The 26,245-nt window shown below is 36.6% G+C and overlaps 1 protein-coding gene across 1 annotated transcript in view; it reads left to right on the top strand.

Annotated features, from left to right (window-relative positions):
- Positions 1-25,814, top strand: part of pou6f2 (POU class 6 homeobox 2) — a 202,188-nt gene extending 176,374 nt beyond the window's left edge. Inside the window, exons 8-10 of the mRNA XM_088643523.1 lie at positions 3,224-3,392; positions 13,160-13,328; positions 19,887-25,814. Of these exons, the coding sequence (XP_088499649.1) occupies positions 3,224-3,392; positions 13,160-13,328; positions 19,887-20,391 (843 nt within the window). The 3' untranslated portion in view covers positions 20,392-25,814. The remainder of the gene's footprint in view (positions 1-3,223; positions 3,393-13,159; positions 13,329-19,886) is intronic.
- The last annotated feature ends 431 nt before the right edge of the window (positions 25,815-26,245 follow it).

The following is a 26,245-nucleotide window of genomic DNA, read 5'->3' as shown; positions in this document are numbered from 1 at the left end:
CCTGACTGGAGTACCTTTCGTTGACCTACAGTAGTAATGGCCCTGCATATAGACAGTATATATAACTGAATATAACTGCTTAACCTGTACCAGCAAGTCTTTGGTAGGTCATTTGGGAGGAACCAACGGCGCCCAGAGAAAACCCACACAAACACAGGGAACACATACTGTGTAAACTCCTTATACAGTAGATAGCATGCCAGGTCCAGAATTGAACACAGAGCCCCCAGCACTGTGAGGCAGCAATGTCACCGTGGCACCCGATATATTGATTATGTTTAGGACAAAACAGCTCAGAAGAAAATCATTAATGTATAGCTGACCACACTCTGAGCACATTCATTTTGAATTAAATGTTTTATGTATGTTAATGTATTTTGGTGAGTGTAATTAAAGCACTGTGAGTATTTTTTGAACCCGACATAGAAGTTACATTAACATGTCAGGCTTCCCATTTAATCATTTCGATGCCACTAATTTCAAAACACATTACTCTCTGATGTGGGAAGTCCCAATTACAGAAACAAAGAAAAACAGCATACTAAGGATTTGCCAACATCCTGATGTTGGAACCTTATGATATTTTTCTTCATATCCACTTTTTTAGTTCACAATATCCAAAATGTTTCATGGATCGTAAATGTGCTCTCTTTAGCATTCACTCTAAGCACCTGTCAAAATATCTTTCAGAGCTCCAGGCACTTTTACAGACCCCCTGCAGTGCAGTGCAAAAACATTGCTTTTCATTAGTGCACTTAAGTTGAAAACCCTCAGCCATTTTTTACTATACAAAAAGCCACCTAATCAGGCATTTAAAAAGAAAGAGTCTCATGTTCCACACTGTGATGCAGTATTAAGCGAAATTTTGTGTGGCATATTGGCCTGCAGCAATCATAAAGCATAGTATTACCTTAATACTTTGAGAAAGGGAAATTCTACCATCTACTCTGCTTCTGTCACAGAGATCCTTTGTGCTAAAAGGACACTCAGAGTCAAACCAGCTCAGGTGGTATACTGCATGGTTTTGGAAGTGTAAATGAGCCCTGCCAAGACAGATCAAGAACTGGATGAAAATCAGACTCTCAATAGCAACTGTATCAGGGCATGCTTTGTTTTTAGTAGCCTTTGTGGCACATACTTGGTAAAGAGCTATCTTCATATGAGCCTATGGGATTGAAAACATCTTAATTTCTTTGGTCACAATTTTGACACACCTACCAGTTGCAATGTATAAGCAAAGTGTGTATCGTGCATCTTGGTAATTAAGCAATAATTGATCAATTAAGATTCAATAATTAATATTAATTTAATTATTAATATTAATAAAAAATAATAATTCAGCCATGAAGTACCAGGAATTAAGTCTGGGACTTTTATTTTACAATGCTTTTCTTTGCCAAACTAATGTCTAAAAATGTCTGTATTACCAAGGAAAATAACATCAAATAGTATTTCATAAAACCAGTAGTAATCTAATACATATTCTTATCATCTTTTGTGCACACACTGCATAATAAGTTATAAGCACAACCAACCAGCCCTACAACACATCATTCCAGACAGCTTTTCCCAGATTAATACCATCATTGTACATTGATGTGAACTTTCACAAATTAGCATTTTTTTCTAGTGTTGCCCAATAGGTTTCCTATTTAGGATTGTTAAAAGGTATTGCTAGTTCAAAATAGAACTAACAGTAATTGCTCAGTCATATGCTTTGTCTTGTAAGCCACAACCTTCTAAATATTACACATTTAGTATCAGTTTCCCCTCAAAAATGTAACTAGTAATAAATAATCGAAATTTATTTTCACCTAACAATGGCCGCCTGATTATTTCAGTCATTCCCCCCCGACATAGGACTAAAGGTTGTGCTTACAGTATCATAGCAGATAATTTTCTCTAAAGGATATTTCTGACTTAAGACTTAAAAAGCAACCCTCTTTAAAAAGAATCAGTACATCCCTCACCAAATAAAGTAAATAAAGCTGATTTCTTGTACTCGTGCTTTTTATGCACAAAACACGACAAAGGCTCACTATTTAAGTATCATGCAGCAAAGTGATGGTAAGCACAGTTCATATGAAGTATAAATGGCTTGTTTCCATGTCTCCACGAAGCTTCCATCAGTGAGCCTAAGTAATGGTTATCCCGCAATCTAATGACATACACATTTAATAGGTACTAGTTTCTATAAATGAAAATAGAAACAGGCAGATGATCTTAAAGCTACAAAGAGAAAATGTACTTAATACAGACATGATGACAACTCATACTGATGTTATCCTGTAACAAGCCGCCGTCATCAGTATATAGCATTACCAAGAGCCCTATGAGAGATGCATTAGTAAGCCTAAAGTACCCATTGCCAGAGCATTAAATTGGAAATAAATTGTCCTAAATAATGTAAGAAGACATGATGCTTTTGAAATTCTTTTAAGCCCTTTTTTAACATCAGTGAATAGTGTCTAAGTACTTCTTGTGGAAGCATAGCTTGGTACTATGTGCTCTAGTTTACCACTAGTTGACTGGCTAGCTTCCCTCCCTCCTAGGTCTTCTCAATTGGACATTTTCTCAAATTGGGCTGAAATTGTTGCATTATTTGGAAAAGGTTTTAGTGGAACACATGGTGATGAAGAAGATTACCATCTTGTGATCTCATGTTTTCCATCATTAAATATCCATGTGCTTGGCCAACATTTTATCATCATTGGTGCTGTTTATGGCTCAAATGATTACAATATAAATATTGCCACTTTTTAGTCCTAAAACGGATTACAAAATAATTTTAAAGAATACATAACTGTGCTTTTATCCAGGACAACAAAATTGGTCACTGCGTGGCATTCAATAGGCCTTAAATTTGCAGCTTTGGGAGTAATTGTAAATTACGGAAAATAATTTGCAGGACAATGAGAAAATCATTTGAAGGATGACACTGTGTGCTGTGGTCCTCTGCAAGTAACATGTGGCTCTTACTGTGACTCTGAGGAGTAAAACCCATTTTGTAATCAAAAGAGTACACTAACTATTATATGCTTTTGTGTAGCTTGTGTACTTTCAAAAGCTGCTACAGCCGCAGACAATCATCACATATTTATAGCATATCATGTAAAATATATTATACAAGGCATTAGATAAGTCGGATATTGTCCTTGTCTTTGTTGGAAATGGATGACGTGGGATGATCCCTGCTGAGCAAGATTTCTTTTGTTGCACACAGCTGTCCCAGAGCCAGCAGGGGCAGGTAGGCCCGGCATCCTCCCAGGCCAGCCTCCTCCACCTTCCTCACAGCCAAGCCTCGCTGTCCCAGAGCCCGGTGCGTCAGGCCTCCTCCTCTTCCTCAACATCTTCTTCTTCATCAGCCCTCAGCGTGGGACAGTTGGTCAGCAGTGAGTAGTCACAGCAAGCACAAAGCTCTCCTCTACCCCCCCCCCCAAATCTGGTGAAGCTAAGCTAGACCGCACATGTTGAAGTTTCCATGATGAAAAGAATTCTCTCTACTCTTCTTCCTGCTGCACACATGGTCATAAAGTGAGAAAATGAAAAGGCAGCAGAGATATATACTGTATACACATATTACTGCAGCAATCTGTATGATGTATTATGCTTAAGGCTACAATAGTAGTGAGCACAGCCAGGATTTGAACCGATAGTCCTTTAGGAATGGGTATAGAACCCAACAACTCCTCCCCACTGCTGACAATCAGGCAAATCAAAGCTACTTCAAATCACCCACTTTAGTTATGGTGGAAGAGATGTAACTTTAACCTCTGAAAAAAATTGTGGTGCTTATTGCGTGCTCTTATTTTTGCAAAAAAAATATTTAATTTGCAAGTCTCAGTGTTTTGTGGCTGTATTATTATTTTGTAGAGGTGATACATATTTTATATTGTTAAGCACTCGTGTGGTGAATAGAGAACAGGCTGACGTGAGCAAATTAATTTCGAAAGCCATGTTCTGTTAAACTCTTTTGTGTGCAGTAAAAATATAAATGGAGAAAAGTAACAAGCATTATGTATTGTATTTAAAAGCAATGTTAAGAAAAACAGAAATGCAGAAAAACACTTTCAGAATCTTACATTCTTTGTTATTAATAAATATGTAAAGTTCTTGTTCCAAGTGGCATTTCTGATGACAAGTGATGCTTACAGTTGACCCACTGTAGCAAAGCTTTTGTTTGGGTGGAAAATCAGGAAGAATTTGTCTGGCATGAGTCACAGTTATTTAACTTACTGTCCTGGACAGGGAAGCTCAGTGCAGTTCTGTGAAGCCTTTATTAGTGATGAGATTCAGGGCAGTCACTAGGAGTAGTGTCAAGTGTTGGTTAAATCTCTAAACTCATTACCAGAGGGATGTGGGTTCTATTGTAGGTCCCAATAGTGGTTCAACATCGTACTTTTATTTTGTTTGGCTCAATCATCGCATTTGCATAAATAGATCTGTATCAACTTTTCTGGGAGTTTGACCCATTCTAATTGTTTTGTTGTTGACATGATGGTAGCTAGGATAAGCTCTGGTGTTATGCCATTCTTAGAATGCAAAGAAGTCAACAACAGATCATATTTTTATGAACATAAGAAAAGTTACAAAAGAGAGGAGGCAATTTTTGGCCCATCTAACCCATGTGGTGTTTAATAGGTAAGTGATCTCATTCAACTGTTCCTTGAAAGAAATGAGTATAACAGCATGTAAATGCACTTTAGTTTAGTATCCACTTGTGTTCTCTGGTTAACTTTGTCAATGCCTTTCAGGACATTTAATACCTGTATCAGGTCCCCTTGTAATATTCTCTGTTAAAGGCTAAAAAGTTTCAGTTCCTTCAATTATCTGTTTAAGACATTCCATTAAGTACTGGAATGTATCTGTTTGCTGTTCTCTGGTGTTTCCAAAACAGCAATATCTTTTCTATAACATGGTGACCAAAGTTGTACACAATATTCTAAATGAGGCCTTACTAGTGCATTATACATTTTTAATATCTCTCATCCTAGCATTAGTCCCACATCAGCAGGGTCTGCTTGTCGGCACGCCCATCTCCATTTGGTGGTTTGAACTAAATCTTTGAGCTGACGTTGCCATTAAATGCGACCGAGAATACTCCAACCGGCGCGTCGCTCCGCCTGCCGTCAGAGTGGGGGGGGAGGAGAACAAAGTAATGTAGTCAATTCATAGAGGGGGATTATTAGGAGGCGTAGGAAATTTGGGCTCACACCTGCTTAGCTTCAGTGGGTTGCCAATTGTAAGTTGCAGGGTGACATGGCTGCTGGCTCACATTATACATTTTTAATATAACATTATTTAATTCAATTCTATGCTTTAATCTATATATCCTAACATTTTGCCTTTAAATTGCTTTATAACATTGTCTAAGATTTTTGACATCAACATAAGAAACTTCTTCTATCTTAGTGTATCTCAGCCATATCACTCTGCAACTCACAACTGGCAACCCACTGAACCTAAGCAGGTGTGAGCCTCTTCATTACCTGGATGGAAGACCTCATGGGAAAAACTAAGGTTGCTGCTGGAAGAGGTGTTAATGGGGCCAGCAGGGGGCGCTCACCCTGCGGTCCATGTGGGTCCTAATGCCCCAGTATAGTGACGGGGACACTATACTGTAAACACGCGCCGTCCTTTAGATGAGATGTAAAACTAAGATCCTGACTCTCTGTGATCACAGGCGTTTCTCCCCGGTGTAACCCCGGCATCCTGGCCAAATTTCCAAAGGGCCATTGGCCCTTACCAATCATGGCCTCCTAATAATCCCCATCTATGAATTGGCTTCATTACTCTGCTCTCCTCCACACTGATAGCTGGTGTGTGGTGAGCGTTCTGGCGCACTATGGCTGCCGTCGCATCATCCAGGTGGATGCTGCACATTGGCATTACCTGTAAAGCGCTTTGAGTGGAGTGTCCAGAAATTATTATTATTATTATTATTATTATTATTACATTGAAAGTAATCTGCAAGGTGTTTATCCTGTTTTGAATTGTATCTCAAACTTTTTTAATTTGCTGCTCCTACAGTATTTGCTTATTCTCCTGATTTGGTATCCCCTCCAAACTTCACTCTTGAAGTCTCATGTACTCTGCATTTTCTCTTTATTAACCTGCTCTGAATCCAAACATGCACATTTCCCTGAATGTCTGTCTGCAAGGAACTTTATCAAAAGCCTACTGAAACTAAATATACCATATATTATGCTCTGTGTGTATCCATTGTTGCTTGCTCAAAGAACTCTAACAGGAAGGTTTGGCAAGACTACCTTTCCTAAATCTAACTACCTTTTTCTTGTATCTAATTTGCATTATGGTAATCTTTTCGTTTAGTTCTAATAATTGTTTCCATATCTTTACATGTAATAGAAGTCAGATTTATTGGTAAATAATTAATTAGTTCATTTATATCATCCTTCTTATGGATGGATACTACAGCCGCAGTTGTCAAGCTAATGGGTACTGCTCCTGTCTTGAGTGACTGTTGGAAAGGTTGGGTCAATGGCTTCCAACTAATAGTTCCATGCTTCAGGCAGAATCTGTTTTGTTTAGTATTGTTATCCACTAATTTCATATCTTAATCCTTCTATTAAACTCTGTCTTATTCCTTTAAAGACTTCTTTCTGCAAAATTGCTTTGGACCTATACAGTTTCAAAATATACTCCAAAACACACCATATTATGATTACGGTTTCCTAGTCGTTCATTTGTCTGTTTGCCTCACTTTTTATTTCTTAAAAAAACCTGAGATCTAAGTGAGCATTTTTCTTATAGGTGCTCTGACTAACTGTCTAGCATTTTAGTTTCTGCTGCTAATATTCCTGTAGGTTTTTCCCAGTCTTCGTGGTGAAAGTTAAAGTCTCCCATTAAAACTACTTCTTAATAAATTCTTAATTCCATCGTACATGGTTGTATTATAATCAACATCCGCCTTTGGTGGTCTAAACGTAACACTAATCCTTTAGAATTTTTTAACAATTCTGACCCAAATAGATATAGATTCCGTACATTCCTTACATTCATGAGCACGAATACTCTTTTTCATATATAGTGCTTCTTATTGCCAATGAAAAATTAAAACAGTGTCATTAAGACATATAGCTAATGTTGTTATGTACCGCTGCTTAAGGTGGCATAAAGCAGTGGTCTGGGTGGGCAAAATGTCTGGAAAAAGTTCAGTGGAACCATCACCGAACTTCAGATTTGGCATGGAGTCACATACATTCTGAACATCTTGTTCATCTGTGCTTGCTTGCTGATCAAGGGTGAGCTCAGCTGTAGCTTCAGTAGGTAATATAAAGATGTACTGTTTGGAGCTAGAAAACCTCATCCTGGCCCGCTGGCCATATCGGAATATGGCTCTGTTATACTGTAAGAGCACCCCCTGGGGGTCCTTAGATGAACCCAGGCTGGGCCAAAAAGCCAGAACAGGAAACCACAGGTGGTGGGTGTGAGAGATAAAAGGCAGACAAACACACTCCTGATCCGTGGCTGTAGCAGGCAGGATCCAAAGCCAGGTGACACAAAATGAAAACACAAGAGGGAAATACTGTACAAATGCCAAGGTTTGGACGAAGCAGAAAGGGCCGTAGCAGATGTAAGTCACAAGTCACCAAGGGAAAAATGAGGTAAAAAATGTTCCAGTGTCCAGAATCCATGCAAAGCACATGTAACTGTTCTTGGGGTTTCTGCCCTCACCGTTCCTGCCCTGCTAGTTTGTCCCTCAGTGCCTGGGCGTGAACCTGGGTCTCCGGCGTCACACAACAGGGAACTTGCCAGCTGAGCTAAAGGAGAACTCCCCCAGCCCGGGCTGAGATCCCTGTTATACACAAGGGCATATTCGTTTCCCACAAGACAGGGAACTAGGGATACAGAGAAGTGAGGACTAGAAAGGCGCAGAGTGAAATTTGTATAACAGAGCGCAGAGGACTGCTCAGTCCGACCTTCAATACTTGCTTTGCTTGAGGAGGAGATTACCCACAGGTGAAGCCAGTTTCCTGTCTGATTGTGTTCACATAGCAACTGGCCCTGACTGACAGGTGGAAGAGGTGTGGCCGTCTGCTGAGGCTGAACTAGCCTATTACACAGCGGAAGGACATGACAAGCGTTGCTTTGGAACTCGTTCCCATTCTCTAGCTCTGTTTTAAATGAGCTACAAGAGAAACATTTCAACACCTAAACCCCAGCTGGGCTCATAAATGTCACATCTGCAGACATGTTCAGCAGAAAACAGTAAAACCGCAGGTGAAAGCGGTACAGTAGTTTCACCCTGAGACAATCTTTGATGGAAAACTCAGTCCTCTCCAAAGAAAGACTAACTTTAAATTTTCAAATTGTCTAAAATTGAGCTCTTAAAATATGAAGCATTCCACTCGTGGGAAATGATCAATCTGGACAAATATTAACCACAATGATATTTATGATATTTATTCATGTGTGCAGGTGGAGAGAGGGTTGTTACAATGAGGTATTTAACAAATGGTTACTGTTCTAGTTTTACTTGTGACATTTTGCATGAGCTAAACAACAACTGGCCCTGACGATTTAAATATGATCTAGTGATTTACTTGAGAGGACCAGCTGCCCACCTGCAGCCCTCCTTTCTGCTTCTTGTAGATAGAGTGGGTTGGTAGTAATGAGCAGATTTCAAATTGTTTTCTAGGAAAGTATGGTCTCCATGAAAAGAAAACATTACTCGGTAAAGTCTTCCTATGAAATTCATGGTTGTCAGATAGTTTGGTATTTGAGCTGAACCGTATGCCTTCCTGGATAATAAATTGTGCCGTTGCTGTTGCTTATTTTTAGCTTTCACTTTGTTGTCTTTCAACAAATCTAAGTGAAGAAAGATAATGATTCAAGTGGAGGAGTTTAATATATGCCCTGAGATGGACTGTCATCCTGTCTAGGCTGTATCATGCCCTTCACCTGTTGTTTGCCAGGATAGACTTCAGCTCCTCTGTGAGCCTGCATTGGATAAAGCAGTTAGAAAATGGATGTATAATGCAGTAATAATCACAGTTTGTGTTGTATAAAACTGGCAGGTTTTGCCAGACTTCCTCCATGTATAGTATATGCTTTCAATGCTGTCATAGATGTGTGACGTGATCCTTTCAATAGTAGATTTCCTTCTTTTTGTTTTTTCTTTTCTGGAATTTATTTTTCATAATAGTAAGATTTACCTTTTACCTTCTCTGTGGCATTTCTTTGCCTTGAGCCTGATTCTCTCGAGCTCTGATTTTTCTCCAACAGGGACATCAGATTAAAAATAAAAATTGCCACACATTGAAACTTTCTCATAGATCCTTGTGGACACCAGCCAGGCGGGTGGTTGTCGGTCAGAACCAAGCCTGTTATCAAAGGTCCAGTGTTTTCTTCAGTTGTACAGTGTTAAGAGTCTCAAGAAGTGATTTAGAGAGCACAAAGTTGTCAATGAAAATAGAATAGTTAAACTAAACTGTAAACAGGGGAAAGATTGCTGTACACACCAATGACCAAAAATATGTGGCCCATCAGTAAATGTTCAGTCCTTCTATAAAATTAAGCCTTTCAACAAACTATTGTCATTGAAAAAGAATAATGTCCATCTCAAAAGTTAAACAACAGATATAATTATGCATTTCTCTCTCAGTCAGAAGGCTGCAGTTTCAGAATTTGAACTACAGTAACTGAGAAAAAAGCCATGTGAAAACAATGAGGAGTCATTTCTTTTAAACAGTAAGCCCTAAAGTAAGATAAGCAGTAGTGTACAGTAAGTCAATAAAGTGTAATCATTGCAGTCCAAAATTACCCTGTAAGAAGGGAGACATTTTTACTGTTTCACAGAGAGTACAGTAACATGTAGTCTACAGGAAACACAAGTGGCACTATGAGAGATACAAAAATCTTTCTGAGCCTGGAATGATGAAAAGACCCCCAGCCAGAGAACATTAACTCATCAAAATTAGTAATTTAAAATGATGACTCATTGAAATATCCAATCCAATGGTAAAAGCAATTCTGTTGTGACTGAAAGAGAGCACAAACAACACAACCTGACCCACTGAGACACACACACAAACAAAACACAAGGTATTAAAATGACAATACACACAAGTTCTTAAAAAATGTATCCAGAGAAGACAGGCAGAGATTCAGTTTCTGTTACACTGCATAAATGGGATAAGACAAACATTCTTTTTTGAAAATAACAAACCCAATCCCAGATATCCCACACCTGCCAGAATCACAACAGCTATCAATCTTACTGGGGGAGGGGAAGGAAGCTCAAAAGAGCTGGCAGTCCAGTATGTGATCTCGTGTCACAGCCTGATGAACACAGTCCCTCAATAGTAATTTATTGATCATGGCATTAAAGCTCTTTGAATTTGAGAGAATTTTAAAGAGTGACTACAGTCAAAATGGGAGATTTCGTAGTCAACAGTTGGCAAATAGAAGACATTTCTCAAGAACCACTTTTGCTCTATTCTTTAACTTTGCTTTTTGCCATCTTGCGGATGCTGAGTTTTTAAAAGGGTCTTTTTAACATACTTCAACAATATTTGGATTTTAAGATTGTCAGAATAAATGTAAATGGTAACATCTGAAATAAGAATGTTAGGAGGTTTTCACACTGATACTGTCAACTTAACAGTAGCTTGACTTGAGCTGTCCAAGTTTTGTGGCAGAATATTCTGAGGAGGAAATGCAACTGTGATGTGCTTGCAGGAAACTGATACACCAACATGTTTTCTGCTGCATGGTCTTTTGAGAAGGTCTGTACAATATTATTAATGTGTAGTGTCCATGAGTGTTCTTATCTTTAATTATATATGCATATAAGTAGTATATGTTTGGTGCAAATAGTAAGATCTATTAATACAGAACTTAATCTGAATAAATATTTACACATTAAGAACTGTATCACCTTTGGTGCTACATGCAGCATTTAATTTTAAAATGCAATAGTTATACGTAAATGCAAAATTCAAAGAAATATAATGCAGATGGAATGTGTCAATACTATCTTCAATATGAGGATAAAAAAGACTGTAAAAGTTATGTACAATTTATTCTTAAATTATTGTCATATTCTCAATATTTTTAACGTCAACTGATGTTTTTATTATTAAGCCCTTTAATTAAATAGAAAATTAATTATATTTAGGGCATATTTTGTCACTAATAAACGATACACTTGTTTTACAAAAGATAGCACAAAAATAACAGCTCCCCTTTTCCCTTTTTAAAAAAGTTAATTTTGCCATCACAATTTACTAGTAATACACTACCATCTGCCACTGCTAATTCAATTATCAAAACAGTAATAGACAAAGCTATACAATTATGATCAATATACAACTAGCCTTACAAAGCAAGAGCACAAATTTAATAAATAATTCTGTGAAACTGAACAATGTCAGACCACAGAATTTTCAGATGGCAAAGGGAAACGACCCTTTTTGACTCTTTCTGATAGATCGTATGCAATGGTGTTCCACAGAAAAAAACGCTGCTTTGATAAGCTCATAGGTTCTGCCAATGGGCTACTTTCTTAAGTCACAACATACATAATACTTACAACCACTCTATGTATTCAGTTAAATTAATTCTATAGCACATCTTTGTAACTTGGAATAACATTGTTATCCAAGTTCATAACACATTGCTCCCACATGACAAACCCTTAGAAACAAGAGAAGGAACAGTAAAAAGGTGTGAAACCAGATGCATTCAGTATTAAAACAAAAATGCATTTTCTAACAGACCACATATTGATTAATCATGTCTGCAAAATATGCAGTGCTGAGATGTGTAGACATCCATGGGAGAGTGTGAATGAGCATGGCATTCTGTATGAGCCCATGTTTCTTCCACACAGGATGGAAAGAGAGCATCAGTCATTTAAGGAGATGGTCGGCAGTAGCAATGATTTCCAATTGATTTTATGTTAAATACAGATGAATACAGATTTCTTTAAAAATGTACTAACATGAATGTTATATGTGTGTACTTCTACAACTTTACGTGAAAAAGATTTGAATCTAAGATAAGGTCAAACAATGTTTTAACTAAAAATGTCTTAGGAAATGTAAAATACTGTAAATTACTGCCAGTGTAACATCGGCATTTGTGTATTATAAGCATTAGTAGTGTAACTTGATTTTACACTGGGTCACCATCCTAGCTTTTGAAAGACATGATTTTGGCAGATGGCAAACACAGATTAATTTTTGCATGGTTTGCATCTGAAGAAAACAGAAAACAGAAAATCTGACCAGAAACAACTCAGGTTGAATTACTGACATATACATTTAAGTGGATTATTTATTTTGAGGGGGTTAGAAAGGAGACATTGATAAAAGCAGCATAGCAATATAGCAATTTCTCACAAGAATAACCCACATTGCATGTTATTAAGGCTCCATTAGAGTTTTTCAATGATGGATTCTTCCAAAATCTTATGAATGATGTGTGGTAGCACTTTAATGGTTTCATTCAATGACAAACTACCTTTATGTTAGGTGGTTTCTATTTAACCACTGTATTAGCTCAATTGCAAAAATATTTATTCCAGATTGTACTCCTTCGTTTCTGAAGATAGCACGATAAGGCAACCATTTTTTTTTCGAATCTGAGGTGCTCACATTGAAACAAATGCCAAGAAGCATGTTTTTTCTTTCCTTTAAACTTATTTCTTTATTTGAATAGATTCCCTAAGAGAATATTTATAGCACTTGGTTGGACATTTGCTGTAATTAAAATTTAACAATATATTGCTAATTACAATAGTCACACTACAGTATATAGTGTAGTGTGATTAATGAATTATGTAAGGATAATAATTATATTATTGTTGCAAATTTTAATTCATTTGTGAATGATTTTAAACATAAGATCTGTCTGTATCTTGGATGTGTAGAGATACAGAACAATTAATCAGTTTACTTGAAAGCAACATTTGTTGATCATGTTCTGATACTGGTTCATGCTGCAGACAAAAGAAAACAGAGCCGGAAAAGGCAATTATGAATATTTCTTTTAACCTCCATTTAGAAATAATTTGTGAAACATTGCTGAGGTTACAGACAGGGAGGCCAGTTTTGCAGGTCTGATAAAAGTCTTAAAAGTTGTTATGTTCTGGCTCAGCTCCAGAGTTATTGATGTGATCTTTGTGTTGCAGATCCCCAGACAGCTCCCAGTGAAGTGGACGGGGTGAATCTGGAGGAGATCCGAGAGTTTGCCAAAGCTTTTAAAATCCGCCGCCTGTCGCTGGGGCTGACACAGACTCAGGTGGGACAGGCTCTCAGTGCCACAGAAGGCCCGGCATACAGTCAGTCAGCCATCTGCAGGTAAACTGGGCTCACACCAAACACACATGTCCTGTGCTAATCTCTCCTTCTCGTGCAGAGCGTCAGAAAACTGCAGCCCCTTCAGCAGCTCCAATACCAGAACCAAGCGCGTCTGTGTTGTTTTTAAAGTTGCATCGTGGGTTTTTTTTAATTTAAAATGAGCTTTTTGTCCGTTTTTACAGTCTAGAGGTCGGCTAAATGTTATTTATGGATAAACGATCTGTGAATCTTTGAAATAATGTTGTGGAACACCTTGACTGAAGGGTTCTACAGGCAACCCGATGGATGTTTCATGTCAATAGTAACTCTCACAGCAAATCTGCCACAGCAATGTGCTAACAATTGCGTACTGTACTCTATGTGCCAGTATACTTTCCAGTTATTTTTAATCACATTATTTGAACAAGTGGTTCAGTTTTAAACTCCTGGTTAAGTCACATTTTTACACGAAAATACCTGTACATGGGCTTTCTTTAAAGCACTGGTGTGTTTTATTTTTTTGGCTTCCATTTCCATCATTTACTAATTGACCCTAGACTGACCACAGTCTTATAATAAACATGAAGCATGAAATAAGCATGAAGGTTTATCATCTTGGTTTAGCAAAGAACAAGTCTTTAATAATTTGAATAAATTAAGACTGATGACTTACATTTCTCTTTCTAAAACAACATTCAAACATAAAGTACCAATATTAGAACAGCATGGTTATAATATTGTAGCTTCTAATGCTTTGTTTATGATGCTGCAACATTTAAGCACACACTTTTGTAGGATTGCAGTCATGGATAAAATAAAATAATTATACAAACAGCATATAATAGAAATCTTAAATCAAACTGAGTAAGCCCTTATTTATTTACCATATAGTTAATATGTCAAATTAATATTAGTCAAATTCTTTCATGGGAAAGTAATGAAAAAGTAAACCAAAATAAATGCAAATATCCATGGCTATTGCTAAAATTGTACTCACCTTTCTTATGATAAATGTTCAATTTTAATTTAGTATTAGGTTATTTTTATTAGAAATATGGGTAGATGGAATGAAAGTTACACACTCAGTTTTATACTGTACATTAAGACTGTCATTGAAGATCTCTCATTATTGAGGTTTTTTTTCAGTTTTCATTCACTTGTGCTCTGTGTGATTGTTGTAGAACATTTCAGCTGAGTTTAAAAACGGAAGAAGCCATTCTGTTACCAAGCTAAAAAATATGTTATTTAATTTGAAATTGAAAATAGTAGTGGGGTGACACAGTGGTGGTTAGCATTTCTGCTTTGCAGTGCTCGGGCCCTGGATTCAATTTCTGGGGTACCACAGGTATCTCCATAGAATTTGTATGTTCACCCAGTGTTCCTGTGGGTGACCGGTTTCCTCCTACAATCCAAAGGCCCAGTAGATTAATTGGCTTTTGGGGAAATTGTTCCTGTTGTGAGTGTCTGTGTTCCTATTGATGGACTGGCATCCTGCCCAGGGTGTATCCTGCCCTGTGCCCATTGCTTGCTCGGATAGGCTCCAGGTTCCCATGACCCATGACAAAAAAAAAAAGCAGTCAGAAAAGTGAGTTAGTTAAGTAACAATTGGGTTACATGCAGAAGAGTGGAAAAAACAATTTGGTAGTCATGGAGCTTTCTTCAGGTACAGATACCTTCTTCCTTTACAGTTTACATACTGGTGCAGAATACTTGGAAGACCAGCCTCTGTAATCTCATAATAAAGACAAGTACTAAATGTGATACTACAAACCTAATCTTTTATCACACTACCTTTCCTATGTAATGGGAAAGGGCAAACTAAAACAAGCAGTGGTTGTTAACAGTTTTTTTTTCGATTTAGTCTTTTATGTAAATGCATGTTTGTTTGTTTTTTAAATACACTTTCTCTGCTGGTAACCTGCCCTATTTATTTGACATAATGTAATGTGCTGTTAAAATTTTTAGTACATCAACATCAACGAGTATATAAAATTTGAAACTGCTTGGAGGAGTTGACCATTTTCTTATGAGGCAGGCCAAGAACTAGTGCAGAAGTCTTAAAATCACACATAAAATATTAAAAGTGTAATGTCATTCAAATATTTATAACATACATTAAAATATCATAATGGAAGCATAAGCTTGGAACAGCAAATGTTTTTGCATCTGGCCTTTTGCTGCAATTTTTGTCTGTTTTGCCAGGACAGAGTAGTGTTATTTAACTGTTAGGATATCAGACTGTTTTAGTTATTGGTTGTACAGTTAAGTGGTTTTGGATTTCTGAAAGTCACAAGGTTTCCTGTTTGTAAAATGGCTTTAAAGCATACTATAAAATTTTGCAATTAGAGCCAGTAATAACACATCTACTGTATTAAACAAATTGCAAAAACTCATATAAAGCTGTTAGGCAATAAACTGTTCACAGATTTACCTTTAAATGTGCCTTTTTAAACCTAATATTATATTCATACCGGAGATCAAACCCTTGAGTTCATTTTTTTAAATTGTGTCAGTCCCTTTAGGCCGATTAGATGTAATGAGGGATGATTGATTCGGTGATGCTTCACATATTTCAGGAGTCATATTTAAGGAGCTGAAAATGTAGTGAAGCATTTAATGCCATTAATGTTTAATGTCTTATTCTATGTTAGGATCCTCTCATTAGATTAATCATCACAAGGGAAGGACCAGTGAATACATTTAGCAAATAATTTATTGTTGTCTTTTAAGAGGCAGAACTGAAGCAAATCATTCTAACCACCAAGAACATGAAATTTAATTTATAACAACAGAGTCGCAATTGTACATTTTACAAATGATAGATTATTTGTGTTGTTAAGCTTTTATCTCTTAAATTATGTTATGCTTTTAATTTATTTTTGAACACAACCTTTATTTAATTTAATTTGCTCCTGATCATTTATCCGTTCTTTACATTCTATCTGTTCGGCCATGTTAGTCATGGTTGCCATACAAGTCTGACTTTGTTTTGCTGTGCTGTGCCTATACTTTCTCTTCTGCAGGATGCCTTTTTAAGCAGCACAATAAAATGCACATGCAGTAATAATGTACTATATATGGAGATGCAATAAAAATGCAACAAAGACAATTGTTTCCAATACTCTTTTATTGTTTTAAATTATTCTCCATTCATTTTTTGTTTGTTACAATGTTATCATTTTTATTTTATGTTATCAATTTCATTTTTCAGATCAAACTGCAGCATTGCACAGTTTTATATTCAGTCACATATACTTTACCATAAAAACTTTGTGAGCTCTTGGTATGCTTCATTAAGGCTGGTTGTCTTCTCAGTGCCTATGGTAATGAAAGCATACAGTATCATAACGAATAAGCATAATAACTCTTTAATGTTAAGAGACCATGTCGGTGCTTCAGTGCTTAAAAGGTTAAACAGTTATAACTAAGCTCCATCAACACAGGCTACACTTAATGCATGTTTATGCATGAGCTGGCAAGTGCACTTTTAAGAGCATAGGGAGAGGAGAAAAAAGGAGAGTTTCTCTTATTTTTCCTCCTGGGTACTGGCTTCTAGCTTTGCCTCATCACAGAGAAGCCGGGAAAACAACTTCTAACTCATTGAAGTGGATTTCACTCTTGTTGATCCATGAAATGTCCTGTCTTTTTACCGACTCTTTATGTTTGTTAATGTATTCCCTCCAGAACGGCAGAGTACTTTCCCTGCCGTTTAAGATGGGGGTTATAAATAATACCAGCAAGGGGTACAGAGTTCGTGGCTTCTGTTTCAGTGATGATTTCCCATAAAATGCTTCGATTGTTTTAAGATAGAGAAAGGCACTATAGGATCCCCTTCCTGCGTTCTCCACCCCGCTGTTTTGCAACAGTTGCAACAAGCAATTTCACTATTAAAAAATGTCCTTCACCTGCTTTTGTTGTTCTCCGACAGTTGATGTGCTGCACGTAAATCGATCTCCTCATTTGCTTGCTTTCATTAATAGAAGTGTTTCCTATCTAGGAAGAAACTATAAGTTATTGTGCAGCAGTAGTTAGCTGCATTAGGAAAACAACATTTCTCTATGATGTGCATTGATTTATTTAGTACCTCTCTGTTTTTAAGTGCTCTATCTAGGAAACATGTCTTGTAAATGTAAAAATAAAGAAAACATTTTAATGAATATGCTATACCGTATAAGCTTTATAACGTATTTAAAACGAAACAAATCAAATTCTTAAAAAACAGAAATCAGATCAATTTTTTTTATAAACGAAGTCTTTGAATTAAAGGACAGCCTTTTAATGTTCTGGGGTCTGTCTACAAAGCTGAACTGATTTAGGGTCTTGTTTGTCACCAAAAGAAAATGTGACAATTTAAAAGGTCCCCCCCTTCTGAAAATGTTCCAGAATTCATTCATAAAACACAACAATTTCTAACAAGTCATAGACCCCAAAATAAATTTTAAAAATAGGATTCATATACATTTTGGGCTAATGGTAGTCATTAACTGATTATCAACATGTTTTACAAGAATGTCTTACAAATGAAAAGGAAATGCTTCCAGTGTTATTCCCATGATTTTCAATCATCTTTAACAGAAATGTGCAGCCATCACTACTGAGTATCCAGTGTTACTAATATTATTAATCATTATCAATAAATCCTAAACTATAAAAAACGTTATATTATTTGCTTTAAATGCACTGAGAATTTATTCTTACATGTATTCTGAATGTCTGAGCTGATACCTCGGCTGTTAGCTCATTTTCAGATGTTTTATTGTACTTCTCATTCATCTTCTCTGTGCGAACACACTGCTTCGGTTTCTCCCCTCAGGTACCAATGGTAGCTAATTCTTTTACACTTGCAAACTCCAGCTGCTGGTTATTGAATTAGGACCACCTCTGTACTAGTACTCACCCTGGGTACAGAAAGGCATGTGGCAGAACTAGATTAAGCAAACACAGTCTGACACTGCCAGTTATTACCCTCCGGAAGCGTGTCCAATATAGTCTTACCCCCTGTCCATCAGTGTTCAATTGGTTTGGTTGGTTCGATAGAACTTTATCCACATGGCTTATGAACTGCTGCTGTTGATAGGCACTGAAAACCGATACTGGAAAAAACAAAACACTAGTGTCCAACATACTGAAAATTAGTACTGAAAAATGCTCTAATTTCTTTATCCCATCTGATATTTGAAAGTCTTTAAGTTCAACTGAATTGTGACTGATCATGCTCAACTATTAAGATGAATACAATTTAACCATTGACATCACAAATGCAAAAAAAAAGCCACTTGTGAATTTCTGTAATGCTCCATATTTCACTCATACAGTATAGAGTTTTTAAGCTTTGCCATGTGTAGCAATCATACATTATGCACTCAAGATTTCCATCACAATGCAGTTTCAAGTGTTTGCATTTTTATTATTTATGGTAATTTTGTCAATTTTGTTTTAAATACAGAAAAGTTTATAGACTAAATTTGCTGAGCATTAGTTTTAGAAAGATACAAGAAGAAAGGAAAAAATGAGGACATTGCTCCTGTAGCAGGCACATTTTGCAAACCTGCAGTATTTACAGTACAGTAAAACTGAATTAATTGTATTATTTAACCGATACTGATAGACTTCACTTGAATTAATGGAATACATTCATTCGAAATATTATTTAATATAAAAGTTATTCAGGGACACAAAAATATTACAAAATATGTTAAAAAGTGATTTGAATAAATAACTGAAGGAGCTATATCATAGATACATTATCATTTACAGATTCTATCTATTGTGATGAGAATGTACCTTGTGCTCCACTAATGACAGTCGGAATTATATGAATTCAAAGTGTCTTTATTCAACTTGGCTTTGAATGGAATGTGACTTTTTCAGAAGGGCATAGTTCTTCTGGCTCATGTGTGCTGAGGGGTTTCAGGGGCAGGGTGGGGGTATAGAATGTTTTCAATGTGATTTTTGTTGAAATAAAATGTTTTATGTGTGTGAGAATATATTTGGGATATTTATGCCTTCTTTGATATTGTTTAATTGGTTAGTGCTTGTGTTTTGTGTGTTTTGGATAACTTGTAATGCACTGTTTGTTGTGAACAGGAATAATAATGAAGTTTGTCTGTTTAAATGCTGAAGTAAAAACCAGCTCTATGTTTGTTCCTTAGTCCATTTTACATATCTCTGCCAGTCTATAGAAGGGTTTCCTTATGCATAGGCTGCCCGAAGGCAAAAAAAAACAGTTTGACTTGATATATAGTCATGTATCCATTGTTGGACAGGAAATATCATACCAATTGGTGTTTTGAGTGATTTAATCATCAGATGGATGTCCTCCTCAAACTTACCAAAGATGGCATCATCCTCAAATAGCCATATTTCAATCTGTAAGTGTGCTACCTCAGTTTTTCCTACTTGAGGTTGATGATGAGGTTTGGTTTTCAAATGCTTTCAATTGCTGAAAGGATTGAACCTGATCACCTTTTATCTCTGCTGGCAGCTTGTAAGGAAACCCCTCTCCGTATCTAAGGCAGGCAGGAAGTCCCCGCCTGGCAGAGCACCTGAGTAAGATTCTTCTCTCTCAATTTTCCCCAGACACACCATCCTGAGAAGCCACTTTTTCCTACCACAGGAAGCCCAAGAGAACACTATAGCTAGCAGTCTGACAGCCAAACTGAACCCTGGCCTTTTATATCCTGCCAGGTTCGAGAAGTTGGACATCACCCCAAAAAGCGCCCAGAAGATAAAGCCAGTTCTGGAGCGATGGATGGCCGAGGCAGAGGCCCGCCACCGCTCCGGAATGCAGAACCTGACAGAATTTATCGGCAGTGAGCCCTCTAAAAAACGCAAGAGGAGGACATCTTTCACCCCCCAAGCGCTGGAGATTTTGAACGCCCACTTTGAGAAGAACACGCACCCTTCTGGGCAAGAAATGACAGAAATTGCCGAAAAACTGAACTATGATCGGGAAGTTGTCCGTGTCTGGTTTTGCAACAAGAGGCAAGCGCTGAAAAACACAATAAAGCGTTTAAAACAACACGAATCTGGAACGCCTGTCCCAGTGGATCCTCTGACAGACTCGCTAGAAGAGCATTCCTAAACAAAACGCAACAGAAGCTGAAACAAATGAAGTTCTGGACTTAAAAAGGTTCCAAATGAGGTCACTAGTAAGTAAAGACAGAAAGCCGTTCATGGGCAGTAGGATTCCCCACTGACCATGATCTATTTTTCAACCAACCAACCAGTCAACCAACCAACCAATGACAAGAAACACAGCACTTATTGTGTCAGAGTGTGATTGTTAAAACCAACCCTTGAAAGGACCTTAACCAAAACCAAAAAATAAAAAAGTGTACTATTTCTGTGAACAAACGTGTAAAAATATTTAAAAAACCCTGTTTTGAAAAGATTTCTGAAAAGTCTGCCATGTGGAGTGGAAACTGGATTCTTTTCAGGCACCTGATTCTGTACTGAAATTTCAGTATGCGAAAGAAAATAGACAAACAAAAACTACTAACCAAAGTATGAAATGTTGCATTGAATTTAGATTGTTAGCCTATTTTCTTTTTTTTTCTTTGGGTGTAAAAGTGTTAAACAATTTTTACATTTGTACTGATAGAAAATCAAATGATTACCTTTGGAACAGGGATTACAGTATATCATTTTTTAATGTTTATTTTAGTTTGGTCTTATGCCAGCACTTCACTTGGAACACTAGTTTTTTGCTTGTCTTAATTTATACGTAGGTGAGTAATTAGAGTGCCATATAGAGAGATATACTGTATATATACTTTTTTGTACTTATTTACATCTAAAACACAACCTCAAACTGGCTGTATTCATCCTGTGGGTGCTATTATTTTATGCCACTTATTTATGATAACAAAATGTCACATTTTTATTTTGTCCTCAGTTGTTATTCACTGTGCTTTTTAATTTGCTATTCAAATTTGTAAAAATTGTACAGGTATTTATTATTTTTTATAAGAGTGATTATGTGTTTGAGACAGCAAATGAAAAAGAGCCCAGTCTTAAATATGTAGGAAATTCTAGAAATGGAGCCACAGACAGAAAGGCTTTGCATCCACTTATCCTCCAGACTGCGATTTACCCGGAGTAATGCAACACTACTGCTATGGCTGTATGCAGAGCAATTATATTTTGTTGCCAAAGCCTGATAGCCAAAGAATTGAATGCTGGGCCCAAGGACATCAGAGATTCACAACGAAGATCATACTTGGGTCATGAACCCTATCCAGGACATTTTTTTACTGTTTGCTCCTATTTATTTAATAGAGCGACTTATTGATTGATTGTGTTTGTGCTCTAAAGTCACTTCAAGTGTGTGTGTGATACCAGGTCTCTGCAGAAAGAGGTCATTAGAATGCCGATTTATCTATTTTTTCCCCAAAACTCCAGCATTCCTGTTTTGTAATGTACAGCGTTAACAAGGATCATAAAAACATCATCGTCACTGAAGTTGTTGACATGCAATCTAACTGCCTTCAACCAACTTTGTGCTTCTCATGCCTCAGTGTTTAGTTTTATATACATTTATGATTTTACAGATCCCTCTTTTTTAAATATAAAATAAGATACCCTACATTTATCAAGGACAAGAGGAAAAATTGAAAGATTTAAATGACAAGCATTTTCAAAATATGAGGAGGTTCCATGCTTTCCTGATTTCATTTTAATCTGAAAATACTTCAGTGATTTTCCTGCCAATTACATTACTGCATCATTGAAAAACCCTTATGTTAAAATAAGTCCTTATGTTCATGCCACCAACTAATGCAGTACAATGTCTTCAAACCATCGAAGTCAGCTTTAGAGTTTGCTTTGATCAATATTTCAAGAGGATTTATCTTGTACATCTCAGACTGGACAGTTCTTTACTATATTATACAGATTTTGAAGGATTTATTAATGCTAAGTACAGATTCAGAGGAAATATATTCTTCAATACACAACTTGATGAATATTGATCCCATGTAAGTACCCATTATGTAGAACTATATATTTTTTCACAGAAAAGTACAATAAAAATGTTGTTCATCCTCAGTGCATGTCAGTTAATTTAAAAAGACATTTCATTAACTAGTTTTCTAAAGCAGAAAGATTCTTGTTGATAGGCTAGTAAACAAATGCTGACAAAGTTCATTTATCAAAGATTGCTCATAGCAATTATACATCTGTCACTTTTTTATAGGTGCCCCAGTTCTTCTCTTAGTCATAATAAGGGTATGGAAATCTCAAAAGAAAAAGTCTGTTTCAACATTTATGCCTGTTAAATCCCAGTATGAGCTTACCGTACCTTTTCTTGGGGTTTTTTCCCAATAATTGAAAAAGCTTCAAACAAATTACATTGTCACATAAACACATCAAATGTGTTTATGTTGGATACAAAATCACTTTGAAACACATCCCACTCGATACTAAATCATATAAGAACAAAGCCCATAAACACTGGTTTAATTCACATAATGCTATACAGTACATTATCCTGTCCTAATGATTTTCCATATTATTTATACTAAAAATGTATTACACAAATATTAGGGCGACACTTCCAAACACATTCGCTACAGTGTTCATTTATTTTTCAAGATGTTTTGACACAACAGCTGTCTGCACCTAGAGTCGAGTCTTATTGAGAGCCTCATCTAAAATGATGTTAAAGGTCACACATTTGAAACTTACTGTATGACTTTTTTTTCTTGATTGTGAAGAACAAAGACAAAAAACTTGAATCAATCCAAATAATATTACACTGTAGAAAATGTGTGAAGGTTTGTGAAAAAACGATTCCGGTGGTGTAACTGCTGTCAGTACTTCTTCCAGGATGACCACCCTGTGAGATGACAGTAAAATGTATTACTCATTTTTCTGGGGAATATAACTGACAGTAAAAACAATGCTTTTAATTTTGCCTTTTATGTTTTCATCAATTGTGAATCTTAAAAGGAAGGTGGATGGGACAAGCCTGGGTCAAAAACTTTGGGAAATATCATTTCCATTTACACTTCAAAAGAAATTAAAGTAAATCAAGATTTGAAGACTTTTAGGTGATTTTCATGTTCATTTCTCTTTATGTACTGTATAGTGATTTGGAATTTAAAACAGCCTTCTTGACCACATGTGCTGCTGAAAAGGGGCAAGCCTCATGTCACTGTGGGAGCACAGCTGCTATTAGCACCAACACTGACCTGATTTCCTTCAGCTGGGTAGCCTAGCAAGTCTTACTCCATTGCCACGCTATCTGGGAAAGAGGTATAGCATAGATTCAAGCCAGTGACCTCCAGGAAGTCCACACAGTAACATATCCTCCACACATTTTGGAGGTCTCCACTAGACATCCAAACAATCCAGAAGAGCACATCTGGTATTTTCTGTTCAGTCAAGTAAAACATATAATGGGTTCATCCCTTTTGTATTTGGGCCCTATTATAAGATAAGTAAAGTATCATTTTCCCCTCAAAGAAGTTTTCTGTTGCAGATGAAGTGACCTACAGTATGTAAGACAACAGCCCTGCATGAGCTGCATTTGAAACTGAATTTGAGCTAGACAGAAAAATGCCCGTACAATCATCATCCCTTTACAAGTCATTTACAGTGACTCATCCAGCAAAGAATTCATTCTCATTCTGTGTGCAGACTGAGCCCTGTAATCTAGAGGTGACCAGTTCATATCTAGAGATGTCATTATCTGTGACCTGGAATCCCACAACTGACCGCCCAGCTCTGTTGGTTGGGTCTGAGTCATCTAAAGTAGGTCTTCAGTGACACCTAGTATTTTCTAGATACTGTTGTCAGAGAGATCCACATCACTCATTCCACTCAATTCCCACTTTCTTGTAAAGTGCTGTGAATCTCTCAAGTTTAAAAATGGTGGATGGCTCAGACAAGTGCATGTTTCTGGAGGAGAACATGAGGTTGCCCAGTTTCACCCGCGCTGCAGATTCCAGGTTAGGTGGGAGGGGTTCAAAAACTATGTTTTTAAATGCAAGTCATTTTGAAAGCACTGTTACTTATGTTTCCAGTACCCCCAAAACATTTACAAAATTAACTGAATTCCTGTCATGAAGTGCTAAAATGAAATGACAAAACCAAAACAAAGTGCCAAGACTGAAACTCAATGCCATATGTAATTGTGATTTCGATTTGCGTCTGCCGTCTATGATATTCGACAACAGAGAACTGCAGGTATGAGATTGAGTGTTTAATTTCAGTATCTGTCTTTTTCAAAACTATGATATGCAGCAATATTCTATTGCCACATCAATAATTTCAGTTTCTGAATAGCAAAAAACGTTGTGTAAATACTCAGAAGTCAGAAAATTGCTGTCAGCATTATTTCCTAAGTATCAGGTTGCTCCTTTTGTAGTACATTGGGGAGAGTGGGAAAGTTACTCATTTTCTGTAAAGCTACACAAAATTGCTGTAAATTGTGACCAATGCTCCCACTTTTATTCCCAATTCATGGTTTTGGTTCCTTTTGTTATGATGAACACATTTAAACAGCATTATGTTGTTACGGTAAATATTCTCCCTTAGCAACCCAGCTTTCATGTACTGCAGCTGTCTTTCAAATGAAGGCATTTGCAAAAAGGTTGTGTTTTTTGTTTTGTATATATTTTTGTTCTGCCCCCCTTTCTTTCTCTGCTCTATTCCACAATTTACTAAAAAAAGATACACTGGTCTGGATTATATGGTGGACAAGTAGAGGCTCAACAATGAAGCTATTACCAAAAAAAAAGAAAAAAACTCTATAAAAATGCCTTTGCTCATCTTATCAATGCTGGACCAAAGCTCAATGTATTGTAGGTATATGCACATTGTACAGAGTAATGGCTTAATGTTGCTGACAATCTTTCAGTATTAAACTGTTATTTAAAAAAATCAATTAAAAATGATAAAATCACATAAATTTTACCTCAACACTCTACTTGTACCCCTTGAACAATGCCATCAAAGAAAAAAAAACATTATTAGAAAGGAAAATGTGACTTACCTTCTGTCGTTTTTTGTAAGTAGCATTATTTGTCATTTTGGGGCTTGTTTCTGAATTGAGATTACATATGGCGCACTAATTTTATTACTTTACTTTGTGAAATGGTAGCCAGGGTCACTTGTAAAGAGCTGTTCAGAGCTGTGTTGTTTTTTCAATGCTATGTGTGGTTAAACTTTTCGTCACTGGGATTGTCCCATTTTATTGGGGACATAGAAGGCTTTGTGACCTGAAATGATGATAAACGTTTTAAAACACATACACAAACACATTTCAAATACGCAAAATAAACAGATTAAAGTAATGAAAATCTTGCTTTTAACTCAAGACCTTGAAACCAAAGCTGATTAACCTGCACAGGTTGCTTTAAATTTTATAGACTGAAAACTGTAATTAATCTCTAGAGCAATATCTGTATGGTCAGTGAAGCTGCACTTTGTGTATTTCTAAACAGCTTAAAACCTGTCACTTTCCTTTGTATCATAAATAATAAACAATTGTTTGACATGAAAGGTTTTACTTTCATTATTTTCACTGAATGTTGAAGCCCTTCAGTGGTTCGTAGCCAGTAGCCTTTTCTCACATGACAGAAATATAGGTAAGTTAAAATTGAAGTACCCTAAAGCACTTTATAAGAACATTATTTCACCAGTATTAAGCATGGGCCTTTGTAAACTGATCGAGTTGAGTGTTTGCATATTTGACGATAATCAATAAGGCACTGTGCCAGAACATTCCCGCCAAGGAAGTTATCGACAAACAGGAGTCATTAGAATTAAATAGCTGTTTCTAAAGAAGAGTGTGCAAACCAGACAAATTATTTGAGATTGAGATTTCAGAAATAACTGTTAATTGGTTATGAATTATATTTGGTGTGAAGACAAAACTTTAAAGTTTCTGGTGGAAACCTTTCAGTGAAAGAAAACTATAGGCTCTTGAAACC

This window comes from Lepisosteus platostomus, chromosome 8, assembly GCF_059453375.1.
Source record: "Lepisosteus platostomus isolate fLepPlt1 chromosome 8, fLepPlt1.hap1, whole genome shotgun sequence".
In the NCBI taxonomy this organism is placed as follows: domain Eukaryota; kingdom Metazoa; phylum Chordata; class Actinopteri; order Semionotiformes; family Lepisosteidae; genus Lepisosteus; species Lepisosteus platostomus.
This window is presented reverse-complemented; position numbering and strand designations above follow the sequence as displayed.